Source organism: Etheostoma cragini, chromosome 13, assembly GCF_013103735.1.
Source record: "Etheostoma cragini isolate CJK2018 chromosome 13, CSU_Ecrag_1.0, whole genome shotgun sequence".
Lineage (NCBI taxonomy): Eukaryota > Metazoa > Chordata > Actinopteri > Perciformes > Percidae > Etheostoma > Etheostoma cragini.
This window is the reverse complement of record NC_048419.1, coordinates 3,039,971-3,053,623: the sequence shown is the minus strand read 5'-3', so window position 1 is coordinate 3,053,623 and position 13,653 is coordinate 3,039,971. Positions and strand designations below refer to the sequence as shown.

General features: G+C 41.8%; 1 protein-coding gene across 1 annotated transcript in view; it reads left to right on the top strand.

The window, feature by feature from the left end:
• Positions 1–979: 979 nt before the first annotated feature.
• jam3b (junctional adhesion molecule 3b) overlaps positions 980–13,653 on the top strand; it is a 38,315-nt gene continuing 25,641 nt past the window's right edge. Inside the window, exon 1 of the mRNA XM_034889680.1 lies at positions 980–1,198. Within this exon, the coding sequence (XP_034745571.1) occupies positions 1,057–1,198 (142 nt within the window). The 5' untranslated portion in view covers positions 980–1,056. The remainder of the gene's footprint in view (positions 1,199–13,653) is intronic.

Below are 13,653 nucleotides of genomic sequence, written 5' to 3'. Positions count from 1 at the left end.
AATCTCGCTTGAATTACAGATTTACATGCGTTATGTAATGCAATTCATACGCATGCTAGCGTTATTAGACATAGTTCTATATTTAGACATAATTACCACATTAATGAAGTATGCAGTGATAGCAACCATCTCAGATTTTACTTTTATGACCTTGTTTACCCTGTTGTGGAACTGTTTGAGGGAGGTTGAATAGTATGTCACAGGCATGGTTGGAGAAGCATTTATAGTCTAGGCTGCCATCAGCTTTCATCACAGAGTTATAACAGGGCTCATGGGAGAAAACGTCTTGATGTAAGCAATGCATGTCACTGGAACTGGAGGCCTGCAGAGCAGACCGTACCCACTATGACAAAAACAGGACTTTACAGGATTTATGTGAATAGGGTAAGAGAGCTCTGGGCTGACATGGCTCCAGTGCCTGTCACTGGGTTCCAACGTATGAGCAGGCCTACAGTCCCTGACAGGGCAACGATTTACAGTCAGTGGAAAAATGATAGGTGAATATTGTATTGAAAGCCTGCCGTATCCAATTGGTCACAGCAGAGACAAGCTGCCAGACTCAAATGGTCCGGAAGTTCAACGTGCATGACGAGAGTTATAATTATACATTAATATTTCTAATTGTATGTGCAAGAACCCCAAACAATCCCTGCAATTAACTTTAGGAGCTTACAATGTGTCGGTCATACTGCACAATGGATGTACAACGGAACAAATACCTTTTTATCTATGCCTGTTTTCACTACAACACAGCTTATTATAATTGTTGACACTTTTCCTTTCTTTAATTTTATTTTATTTTATAAGGAAGTGTGTATCATCTTTAATCCATCTAACAACACATAACAGACTAGCTGGTGGTTTCCTATCTAAAGCTCCCAGCTGCCGCCTACCTACAGTATAAGGCCACAGTAGTAAAAGCCTCCCACATTGTGTCAACTATAAATTCTTGTCTGCGTGAGTGATGCTTTCGGTAGCTATGGATACCTAATATAATACATACCTCCTCCCTCCCTTCCTCCCTCTCTCGCCCTCCTCCTATCCCACTCTCCCTCTATGTCTCTCTCCCTCTCTCCATGCACACCAAAGCTCTTTAGGCTACTTTGCGCATGTACGGCCAGTCAAAGCGAGCATTGCATCGACTCCAAGATGGCGAAAACACGTCTGGCTTGCCTCCTGACTCTCCTCTCAACTCACTGTAAGTACAAAAATCACGCGAACTGCCTGTTATTTTCCCATGTTGTCTTCGGGGAAAGTGGCCGTCATGTGCTATTCCATGTGTTTGGTCGAGATTTTACATCAGCGTACGACATAAACTACATTAGCTTCTGCCTCAGAAGTAACCCTATCCGCACGCAACTAACGTTAAACTCAAACCAGACTGACAGCAAGAGCAGTCTCTCCAACGAGAAGTAGCCTAAAATAGTTAGTAGTTCGGTTAACGAAATTAAAAATTTAGTCGCCATTTTTGATACAATTTACTGTCAAACTGACTGGCAAATGTAACGGCTCGAGCGTTGGTTAGAAAGCTGATATTGTTTCTCAATCCATTAACTCGGAGTGGTGTTGCTGTGGATAAAATGACAAAGTGAATGTAGCCATGTAGCTAATGATGCAAAGCTGGACTAACTGAGCGAAGTGTTCAGCTCTTACATCAGTTCAATTAGCGGCGTGTTCGGAGTGAAAGGCACCACTTTTGTCCTCACTCAAAAAAAGTTTCAAGTTTCGAGAAAGACTTTGTTTTTGTGTATTTAATAGGTATTAAGACACTTTTGTAGCCCGTGCCGTTAACTATTTAACGGGGGTTTGGAGCCGGGGTGATAGCAGAGATGTTGAAAGTAGCTAGTGATGTGAGATATAACGGTTTTTCCTGCGGTGGAATAAAGCAGGCTGTCCGCGGGAGGAGCCAGCCAGCCAGCCAGGCCAGCGAGTGTCCTCTACCCCCTCCTCCTCCTCCTCCTCCCGCTGCTGCTGGACCCTTTCAAACCGCACCAGAGCTGAGCTGGTATACACAAACAGCCGTCGGAAAATCAATTCGTTTCATTAGCCCTCTATCAAAAGACCACCTCTGTCTGTCAGATAGTTAGTATGGGATACGATGGATCGTTGTCAGTTCATTTTCATTTTAACACAAAAAAATCCCGGATTTTAACATTAAGTTGCGTAACGTTGCGTGTTTGGAGGATATTTGGTGGAATAAAAAAAGTGTAATCATTTACCTATTAATTATAACATTTTAAGAATCAAATATTTTTACTCTGCCGGTTTTAGTCCCCCTTGTCACATTTGTTATAGAAAAGCAATGGACCACTTGTTGCTGTGCTATGTAGCCTACTGTAGCAATATTATTATTATTATTATTTTTTTAAACAAGATGGTTATAGGTATAGATGAAATACCCTACTGTTAATGACATGGTTGATGAAATGAAGCCAATCACCCTTCATTACATCCCTGATCATGACAACCCTACATGCCTAGCCATGTATTTAATGGCCTGAAGCCCTGCTTTAATTTAGGGAAACGGTTTAAAATACATAATAAAATAATTAGGGCAGAGGGTAGTGTTGGTTTGGCCTGGCTTTGACATTTAGGTAGACATTTTGTATTATTTTAAGTGTAACAAATATTGTTTTTTTTTAAACATTTTACTTTATGTTACATTTGCCTTTGCAAACTGGGTACTCTTTTGCTGCTCATGCATGTGATCTCTGTGCTTTGGTTATTATTTTTGCCACAACCTTTTAGCCTGAAATGTGTTGATTTTCTCTTGTTTCCACATGGTAGATACAGCGAGGTGTAAGAGGACAGATTCACTGATCAAAGGGAAGTACAGATGTAGGAACCTCCTGTGATCTCTCACGTGTGTCAGTTGGCTTATTCTCGGCTTTAAATCAGGAAAAGCAGCGGAGCTTGTTTGAAATCTGTTGCTGTACAATCTGGCTCTATTGGCACACCTAAAGCTGTGTGCTTATAATTTTTCTATTTAATTTATTTTTTATTTCAAAGTGGGTACTCTTTATGATGTTCCCCTGAGTAAATGTGTGACATGGCATGGTTGCAGCATAGGGGGGGGGGGGGGGGGGGGGGGGGGGGGGGGGGTAGTGAGCTGGTGAAGATTTAAGAATTTCTTTTGTCTTGCCTGGACAGGGCTTACCATTCGGCCGACTGGCTCCCAGCCAGGATCGCCACTGTCTCTAGAAACAGGACAAAAGCTGGTCACAAGCTGTGCTGTGAATTACTACTTACTGCTGAAACTAATAGGCACTGACTGTAATTAAAATTTATTTAGGTAAAGCTATGCTCCAAATGATGTTATTTGATGTTCCACAAAGCGAGTAAGAAATTCAGAGGAAGCAGTGTGTCGTTTCGCTTTGCTTCTCGTTCTGTAGCTCCCACTCTGTGTTGTTTTCTGTGAGATGTGCTTGTTATTTTTAATTCACAGCATTTTTTGTTGTTGTTGATAGCTATCATTTTAATGGCCACGCAATCCCAGCCATTCCAAGTAAAGGCTGAACACAGCATGGCAGAACACAGAGTGCAAATATCAGCCAGTCATCTGTCAGCAGAGCCAAAGACGAGGGCCATTGTTATTTTAAGTACACATGCTTACAGCAGACGTTGCAATCTGATGTGATGGAATGCATTGACATTTTCCATTGGTGGCTTCACCTGAGCCATTACACTAAAAATATTCCCAAGAAAGTGCTACGCACTTAAGGAGGACATCTGCCAGAACCCTCCTGCCAAGGGTGTGGCCAAGATATGTGGGAAGTTGGATGTTGCTCCGGGTGGATAAGTACCGAGCAAATCTAACCTTTGAGATCATGGCTGTCTTATAAGAAACACCTGTACACATCTATAGATGTCAGACCCTATTGCTGCATTTTTTGTAATTTTGTAGTTCAACAACAGAAAACTTTATTATTGACTTAACAAAAGTCTAATTGTGAAAATTCACACTGATACCTGGAAAAAAATCAGCTTTCACACTTGCTCAAGTGTTGGAATTGATTTCTCTTCCTGGACACTTGACATGTTTATGACTGGACCTTATCTTTGTGTTCACTCATGGCTGTCAGCCTAATCCAATTATTTATCTGACTGGATAAGATAAGGCAGAAAGCTGTCTGGTAGATTGTTGTTGAGCTTCCCCCCCGTGTTGTCTGCTGATAAGTTATGCATTACTCAGATGGCTTTGAACATCCGCTAACCCCAACATAACTGGGGTGATCACCGTGTGACGTTACCCTGCACGCTCTTCAAACAGTTGTGTATATTAGAGCCGAGTGTCGGCACTTCTCATTGTTTTGCATGTGTGGCTTAGCCGTTTGGCATGGCGGGCCCCAGGATAACTGTGGATAGTGGCTCCCCTAGGAGGTGCATGTTGTCAGATGTTTCCCTACCCACCCAAAGGTTGTGAGCAAATGTTTGGAGCACTTTCTGAATGGCATGTACGGCCCCTGTGGGCAAGTCACATACAGTCTGACATTTTACTGCAGAGACAGTAAATGGCAGAGTAAAACAGGGACAGACAAACAGAAAGCAGTCCCTTGCTGCCGAGCATTTGTTTGTTACAAGTCAGAGTTGTTCTCTCCAGACGCCCCTAAAGTGAGAGGTGTTTGTGGCGCAACCCATTTATCATATATGTCATGTTGCTCTCAGCCTAGCAGGAAAATAAATTACCACACTACAGTTACCATGGGCGTGTTTGTGGGTATTGCCTAACTGACATGTGGTATTATTTTCTACAAAATCACACCCTTTTGTAATTTTTATTTTTATTTTTTTTAAATGACTGCAGACAGCCATGTGCAACAACAGTCCCTCCGTGGGATAAAGTGATAGTGGCACATGGCCCATACTGTGGAATGACCTGAAACAGCTGAGCAGGAGTGGGTGGTGGTGTTTTGAACAGCGTTGCAGGCGTAACCCTGAAATATCTGCTGCGTCCCTCCCAAACCTGCAAATGCAGCATTCCAAATAGAAAACACATGGAGGCAGAACCCTCCTCATCATATGTGCACTGACTAACAATCATAACCACCTGTTTTCCTAAGAGATTAAAGGGACCCCTGTTGATGAGTTGGCTGAGGTCAGAGCAGAAAGGGGGAGTTGTGAAGAAAGCTCAGCACTGTTGCTAGTTGAAGGCGTTCAGAAAACAAGCAGGGTGTGACAAGCGAGACACCTCCTGAGACCGAAACCCATTTTAACTCGACACAGACAAGCATTCAGCACATTCTCATGCTTTTATGATATTTATTTTGATTCTTTTTGTCCCTCGCAGTAAGCTACAGCAGATGCCGCGATTGACAGGCAAACACTGACGTGCTCACGTTCCAGAAATGGCATTGGCATGTGCGTGCTTCAAATGTCAATAAGACTACCATGCGAAATAACCACTGGGCGTCGCCTCTAGGCGGAACACACTGGCCAAAAACTGTTTCTTAAGAGGGTCTGTCGATAAACTGATTTACAATCGGAGGTTTCGGACAAGAGAGGGATTTATGAGAAAAAGAAGTTAATTGTCGTCCTGTGTAAGATAATGAGTTTTTGGCAATGATTCTCCTCCCGAAAGGACTAAAGTGGTTGTTTGTTTTGACAAGACATTACGTTCGATGTTTAGGCTACTTTAGATCAGCACGATAATCTCCCAAGATGCCTCTGAACTGGCTGCCTGAGCTTAGGGCAGCACAACAGAGATTTCCTGTTTAATGATCTCGATCTGTGGTCACGTAGTGCCCTGCAGGGAGGGAGCGCCATAGTAGTTCTCTGGATACCAACCGACCACGTCAATAGGTCAAAAGCGACCGCCATCGATCAAACATCGGGATGCTGTCAGCTTAGTGAAATAATTAGGGGGTTTCATTAATTGACATGTTGGAGGCAATGAACTATATGTAGCTGAGTCGCTGTCACTCCGAGAGGAAAAAGCTGCAGGCTGTGCTCCTGCTGAGAGTCATAAGCAGATAATCGCTCCGGATTCATTTTTTGTTTACCAGGCTGTAACAAAAGGGCAATTACTGCCTAAAAATAGCCGCAAGGCAGAGTCATCTCACAACCTCAGGTGTTTGATCACTGTTGATTCCAAACCATTGGGCCCAGCATTAAAATGCAGATAGAGTAGCTGTACAGTATCTCAAACAACGCCCTCAGTTTGTTCTGTTTCTTTTCTTTCATTTAAATGTGAGTAATAACAACTACAGCTACTATGGAAATCAAATAGCATTACAGCTCGTCCTGATGATGTCAAGCCACATGGGGATTTTAAAGGACTTATAATGTCAGGAACCAGACCCAAGTGAGCCCTAATATTACACTAAAATATTAAAATCAACTCTAAAGGTAGCCAATGCCTGGCTAAAAGCTTTGCTGCTGCATTTTGAAACAGCAGGCACGCTTTTAACTTTCCTTGGAGTTGACAAGAACTTTATACTTAAAAGAAATAAAATGGGGAGACTTCAGAATGTGAGGATTTAAAACCACTTTAAAAGTAATACATGGTCAAAGGAAATATGACTGCACAATCTTTGTGGCAGGTTAGTCGGAAATTGGATCTGGTATGAGGGCATATATGTATTCCTCTTATGTTGAAGTTGTATGTTGTACATCCATACATCTGCAATTATTTGAAATAAATAGCTTAGGATTTTTTTTCTTCTTCCTCTTTACTAGCTTCTTTACTTCTTTTCAACAATAACTGATTAAAAGAGCTAGGGAGAGAGGGGGGGTGCGATGGACTGAAGCGTATGCTACTCACAGAGTGACGGCTGACACTTTATGAATGAAATTAATATGGCTGATGACCCATGGCCATGATATTAAGAACATATTGGGTGGGGATCTTTGGGGTGAACACAAACACAGCTGTGTGTTACCCTGGAGACCCCCGCTGCCCACCTCCACCTACATGATGTCCGACCTCTCAGTAAAGAAGCAAAATCGGAAGCAGAAAAAGATGTGTTGCTTGGATTTTCTTGTTTGATAGTGTATATCTAAAAAATATTTAAAAATTAACATGAAATAATCCAAACAATAAATACAAATATGTACTGTGTAGGTCGATGCAGCTGACGAATTAGGACTCTTGGCCGTTGTGAGGGCAGAGTCTTCTGCTCTGTGACATCAACCTTGGAACGTGATAGTTTGGTTTTTGGTTTCTAATTTCACAAATGTGCACTTTGTGTTTTTGTAGGGCGATGACAAAAAAGCAGATCTCATCTGAGAGCTGTACCTATGATCGAAAATCACTGGTACATCACTAGTTAATATTACCACCAGACCTCCTTCGGTTACAGTAATTAAGAACAGTTGAGCTTGAAGCTCTTTTCCTTTTTCTTAAATTCAACAGCCTGTGATTAGGAGGTTTCCACACCTCCATCCACCACCCCTTCCAGGTTCATGTCAAGCCTGCAACACGCTGCTGAGGAGGCGGTAGGTAGGGGTGGGGGGGGATGCACCTGTCAGACATGGCTATAAACATGATAAGAATGTAACATCTAGTTTCTTAAATAATTTTAGGCACATGCAAGTGGTATCCGTGTTTGAACGCAGGTTGTTTGACAGGAGGTCATGCAAACGATTTGTACTAAATCCAGGCAGACTACATGTCAGCCAGAGGACTTATGTGAGGTACTGGCATCCTCTGGGATGCAGAACAAAATGGGTTCAAAACAGCACAGCCATGATAGATGAGGCTTGGTCAGCGAGCGAGACCTAGACCTTGATGCTCTCAAATTAAAAATAACTAAAATGGGGAAATTATTTATTTGGAGCATGGCATTTTCAGACTCAGCATGCAACGAATGTACAGTGGCTCAGGGAGGACCATCAAGTCTAATCCATCGCTTCTAATTGAAAAGGACTAAATTAAGATTGATCTCAGTCTTCATCTCTTAAAAGAGGGGCTCATTAGCTCCATACTTGGCAGGACAGTCTGCAGAGAGCGCTTAGAAAACTCTTGGTGCTCATCCAAGTTAGTTATTAGTGATTGTGTGTGTGTGTGTGTGTGTGTGTGTGTGTTGCCGTTTCCTATGTTGGCTTTTTGCTTCACCAGTTCAATGAGGCACTCTCTATGGAGGTACAATGAGGTTGAAGCTCAGCATCATCTGCATAAATGAATGTCTAGGTAAAGACGGACTGGGAGGATCTTTATGGTTGAATGAGTTTGCAGCCATGGCCTCAGCCTGCTCTGGAGTCTGATTCTTGAATATTTCCAACCCTAATGGAATTTAAATGTCACTTTGACTAGTTGTGACAAGTCAGGAGACATTACTCTTAAGAGCTCTGGAAGTTTTTCTATTTGATCAAAGGATATATTGACTTCTATTGAAGGAATACTTTATTTTTGGAACAAAGACTAGGGCTTGGTGACTTGGCAAAAAAAGTGATTATGATATATTTTTCCATTTTGATCCATATTGATATTTATCGCAATAAAATTTCTTTGCGGATACTGCTGTTTCAAGAGCATACTGACTGAAGCTGAAAGAAATCTTTAGCTTTTCAGAGGATAAATCAAGTTCACTTTTCTCCCGTTGATATGTGTTTCCCCCTACACAAACCTGAACCAGCCTTACGGTTAACCAGAACTATGGATGGGTGCACTATTATTTTAATTTTAACAAGAGGCAAACACTTTTTGATGGGGGAACACACTTCCACACAACACAGGCAACTTAAACACTTACAATAGGAAGTGGGCATGCCCAACATCCAAGCCGAAAACCCAGACTCTGGCAGTTGTGTTATTAGGTAAATGTGCCCAACGCTTATCATCGTTATCAACCAGAATTTTCTCCAATGCCTTTTCAAAGTTGTTTTATCTATTTATTTATTGCACAGTCTGTTAGAAATGAATCTACAGCCAGAAACTGGTTAGCTTAGCTTAGCACAAAGACTGGAAACAGAAGGACAGAACTACAATTGGCTCAGTTGAAGGCAACAAAATAGCACTTATAAACTAACTTATCTATATCTTGTTTAATCAATCCGTGCGGAAATTCTCAATTTTACTGGGTTTGATTTGATGGACTATTTCTCAACTGGGATCTTTATTTTCCTATTTTTGATCTAGTAACTGAGAGTAGACAGACGCACAAGTTATATTTTTCGTGCTAATTCCAAATGCTGTATTGTAGCTATCATCAAAAGCTGAGCTGTAGAAAGCCCACCAGCACCACAGAAGTACAGTGTCCATTCAGCTGACTGGGCAGAAAGAGTCGGCAGATTGGAACCAGACCGTCTGGCCATATGGTGTCCGGGCTACCCCTTCCGGGCTACTTAGTGGTAAATACGTTGAGACTGGACTGGAATTGATAGCACTGATGCTGTTTTAGAGCTTGCCCAAATATCTTTTGGCAGAGAGTAATCCATTGATCTGAATGGTATTGATCGCTTCCACCACTGGCTTTTAGGTCAAATAATGAAAATGTCCAGACAACAAGATGGTCATGAAGACCTCCAGCTGAGTGCTCTTGCTCTGCATCTACTAAAATACTCACTCTATGTGGAGAACTGTGTTTGTTCAAAAGGTTGGATGTCACAGGAATAAATACTTAGAGAGAGTTGAAATGGTTGATATCTAGGGGGATTCATGGAATTGCTTGATTCTGTCAGAAAAGATCGCAAGTGCCCGGATCGTCTATGCTTTTTAGCCTTTGTTGTGAGTCACGCTAGAGGAGAAGCTCCGCGCGCTCAGCACTGTTGCCACATGTGTGTGAGGGCATACTCGGGGTAAGTAAGTGCCTCAGATATTTCTCAGGATGCCAGACATAGGCGACGAGTTTGTAACGTGGTTGCTGGCCCCTGTCTGAGCTTCAATAGAGGGGGCTTTGCATGACATGTGGCTCTGCATGGTTTCTGTGTCATGGAAAGCAACATAGGCGAAAGAGGAGAAAACGATTTGGGTGGATTTCATCATGACACAGTGGTTTGTCAGGCATTTGTCATGATTGTGACAGGTCACTCAAAATGGCCAAGTCGAAGCCTTAAAGCTGATCAGAGACTTACGCATTAAGTTGGGACTGTCCTATAATTTTTAGCTACAAAACCTTCATGGAGTGAACCAATGACATCAACAAGACTGTCTATCAAGCAGCAGCGCTTAGAGGAGCATAGTATTTTAAATGTACTTTCAAATACTGTGTTGACCTGAATAGTGGAAATTGTTGAAGGTGAAGAAATTACATAGAAACAGAGGATGAGCCAGTGAATATTCCAAAGCCCATCTGTGTTCAGGGATTTCCTGGATTGTTTGCCATTACGATTGTAATGAAACTAAATTGTCAGTTTATCATCATATCCTGTAATAGAGCAGAGTCATTCCCAAAATGACCATGTTATCTACTCCGCCGTTTCCTTTCAAAAGACTGCTTCACTTCCGAAGTCAGATTAATATACTGTATTTATACAATGGCCATTATCAGAGCTATCAGAGCCATAATAATCACAGAGCATTATTACTGTGTATGGGATTTTCCAAGACTTAAAACTACCCTTGCTGTGTGGAAAGTTGCCAAGAGAAACGACAAAAGCGTAAGCCGCTAATGGCAGTTAGAGATATTTCAACGGATAAAGATAAATTTCTAGCTTAAACAACAACAACTACATGCTGTAAATTGACAGTAAATTGGCCACATTCCTTTGTTGTCCTCTGTGAATTTTCATATGGAATCTATGTAAAGATAAAAACCAAGCAGGACTAATTATAAAATTGAATTCCATCTCATGTACCCTAATGTAAAGCTCCATTTTGTCTTAGATTAGTGACGTGCTCCACTGATTTTTTTCATTGCTGTCACACCATAACACTGTTGGACTCATTATAGACGGTTTTTAAAACAAGATCATGCAACATAACCAGAGATATCACCTAGATTTTCTCAAATTTCAAAACCTGGCACTTACATTGCCCACAATGCAACTTGACTACTGACTGACATTGCTGTAAGGAATTTATCAGATTCCCTCTTCACATATGACAAACATAACACCTGCTATAAACAGACTCTAATGTTTAAATATGTTTTTAAGTATACTGATATATCAAATAAAATATCAGTGAATAAGTTGGTTGCACCTACCTGCTTGACAGAAAATCATAACTTTATGGAATATTAATTGAAACTTAACCCTTGATGTCTTCCAGGGTCAATATTTTTACACTTTTAATAATTTTTTACACGTTTTTGTCGATTTGACGCCTTCTTCTCCCTATCACCGTTATTTAAACCACTAATACCAACTTGTTCACACGAGTTTTACACTTATTTTTGGAATTCATGGTCCATCAACCTTTTTTTTAAATTAATTTGAAATGTATCTAATTTTTGAGTTTGTAAAAAGCAGAAAGTAGGATTTTTTTGACTGGTCAAGATCAGAGGATGTTGAGTGCATCCCAGACTGTTTTTTGTGAAAGTTTAGTCAGGATACTGTTTTAAAACCATTTAAACATTTCTATAAAATCCTTTAAAATTGAATAAAAGACCCAAAATTCAATGAAAGTAGTTACATGTGGACAGCTTTAAGTGAAACCATCCATGTTATTTTGGGGGAATTTAGGTGATGCAAACCCAATTTTCTGATATGGAAACTTTAATAAGGGGTCAAATTGGACCCAAGGAGAACAGGAAGGTTAAAACCACGTAGAATGACTCTGAGAAAACCGCAACCGTTGCTAAGACACAGTTGTTCCTTGTTCTTCAGGGGCTTGACTAGGTTCTTGATTGGTTGCAGCCTACACCTTGTCTTGCTCACATATAGAAAACAAGGCCACATCTCAAAGTTATACTCTTGAACCAAAGAATACAAAGAGCCACAGATGTGCGGTTCCTAAAATATTCAGCATACAAAAGCCAAGAGCCAACAAATAATTTATTGAGGAAAATAAAAAAACAACAGCAGAAAACACGCAAACAAAAGCCATTTAGTCGGCCGGGGTTAAGTTTATGGCGTGCGCAGGAGGCCTCAGAATATGTGTGTGCTTTTCGTGGGTGGGCAGCAAGAGGGGAAACACACAACAGACTCACCGCACTCCACCCCAAAGTTGAACTCGGAGCTCCCTCACAGCCATTTATTAAATATTCTGGCCCGATCTGGTTTGAGCTGAACAATGATCTTATGGTTTTATGAGCTTTCCAACACACATTCAGAGCAAATCTTTATATGTGTTTTTGAACGGCCTCTGTCCAGCCAGTGCTCGGTGTAATGAATCCCCCACTTACACCCCCACCCCCTCCCCTCTGCCTACCCTTCCCCATGCCTAGGATCGCTCATGCAGAACTGAGCGACTGTACAGTTTTATCTCGGATCATCAGCACTCACCATCATCAGTGTTCACATCTGTGGGCGGCTTCCTTAGGGGCGATTGTTAGCGTGGTAACGTCCAGAGAAAAGCTCAGCTCTGCATGAGCTCTGAAGAACTGCAGAGATGCGCTGGTACCAAGCTAAAGGTTCCCGTCAGAGCTGAGTACAACATCCTTAGGAATAGGACTGAACCACTAATGCCCGCTCTCTTACACGGTTTTCCTTTCAGTGTTTAGAAGGATGCATTTAAGCAGATTTAGCCTGGCGTTGTGCCAATCAGTGGTAGTCATGGCTTATCAGGGCTGGGCCTGCTGAGCACACGTCCACAGAATCCAGTGCAGTCTGGAGGTTCCTTACTTGGGGCAACAGGCTGACTTTCTAATTGATGGAGTATTCTGCTCACAGTGACCCACTTGTAATTAATTAACAGACGCACAGCTAAATCATTCCACATCCATGCTGCATGCAAAGCAGAAGTCTGTATGAGAGATGTGCCTTTAAAGTTTTTTTACCCTCATCCTGGTATACATCGCAGAAGCAGTTTGAATTAGACTACCTACCAACAATGACACCGTTTAAAATTAGGATAAAGGACTATTTGAGTACTGAATGGACATGTGCTGTTATTGGGGGCTGCTTATGTTGAGAGGGTGTTTAAATGTTAAATTACAAGCTGTCTTCTTCTGGTTTATGTTGTCTGTTTTTTACAGTATATTCTAAATATAGAACAATTGTGCTGCTGTCTTGGTCAGGACTCTCTTGTAAAAGAGATTCTGAACCTCAATGGGATTATTCCTGGTAAAATAAAGGTCAATAAAAGATACTTACCAGACCAAACGGCAGATGTGTACAGGCTTTTACAGTGCTTTAGGATGTGCTTTGTAAATGATCCCCGCATTTGTAGCCATCGGTGTGTGTGTGTGTATATGTGTCATTAAACTTTGTTTTGATTGTCACATGCGACACACTTTTCTGTGTAATCAACTAAATATTGAACAGGTTAGCACATGGATGCCTACTCAGCCATAGAGCAGTTATGTTCAATGCAAGCACAGACAGCAGGTGATGATGTCGCCAGCTGTCCTCTATTCTTACCATGAAAGCACTTTGGTACTCAGTCATTGTTTCCCGGACCAGTAGGTCCCACTGTCACTGTGCACTGCACACCTTCACTTCCTGTGTGACTGTACACATGGTGGTATCACGTCAGAACCTGGAGACAGAATGGGAGGTATGAAATGTTTGGCCGTTCAGCAGTCTGATGCCTGTCTGGTATTTCCCACGGAAACCCATCACGGATTCCTCCCTGAGCAGGTGATGGAAGTTGGGGGGGGGGGGGGGGGGGGG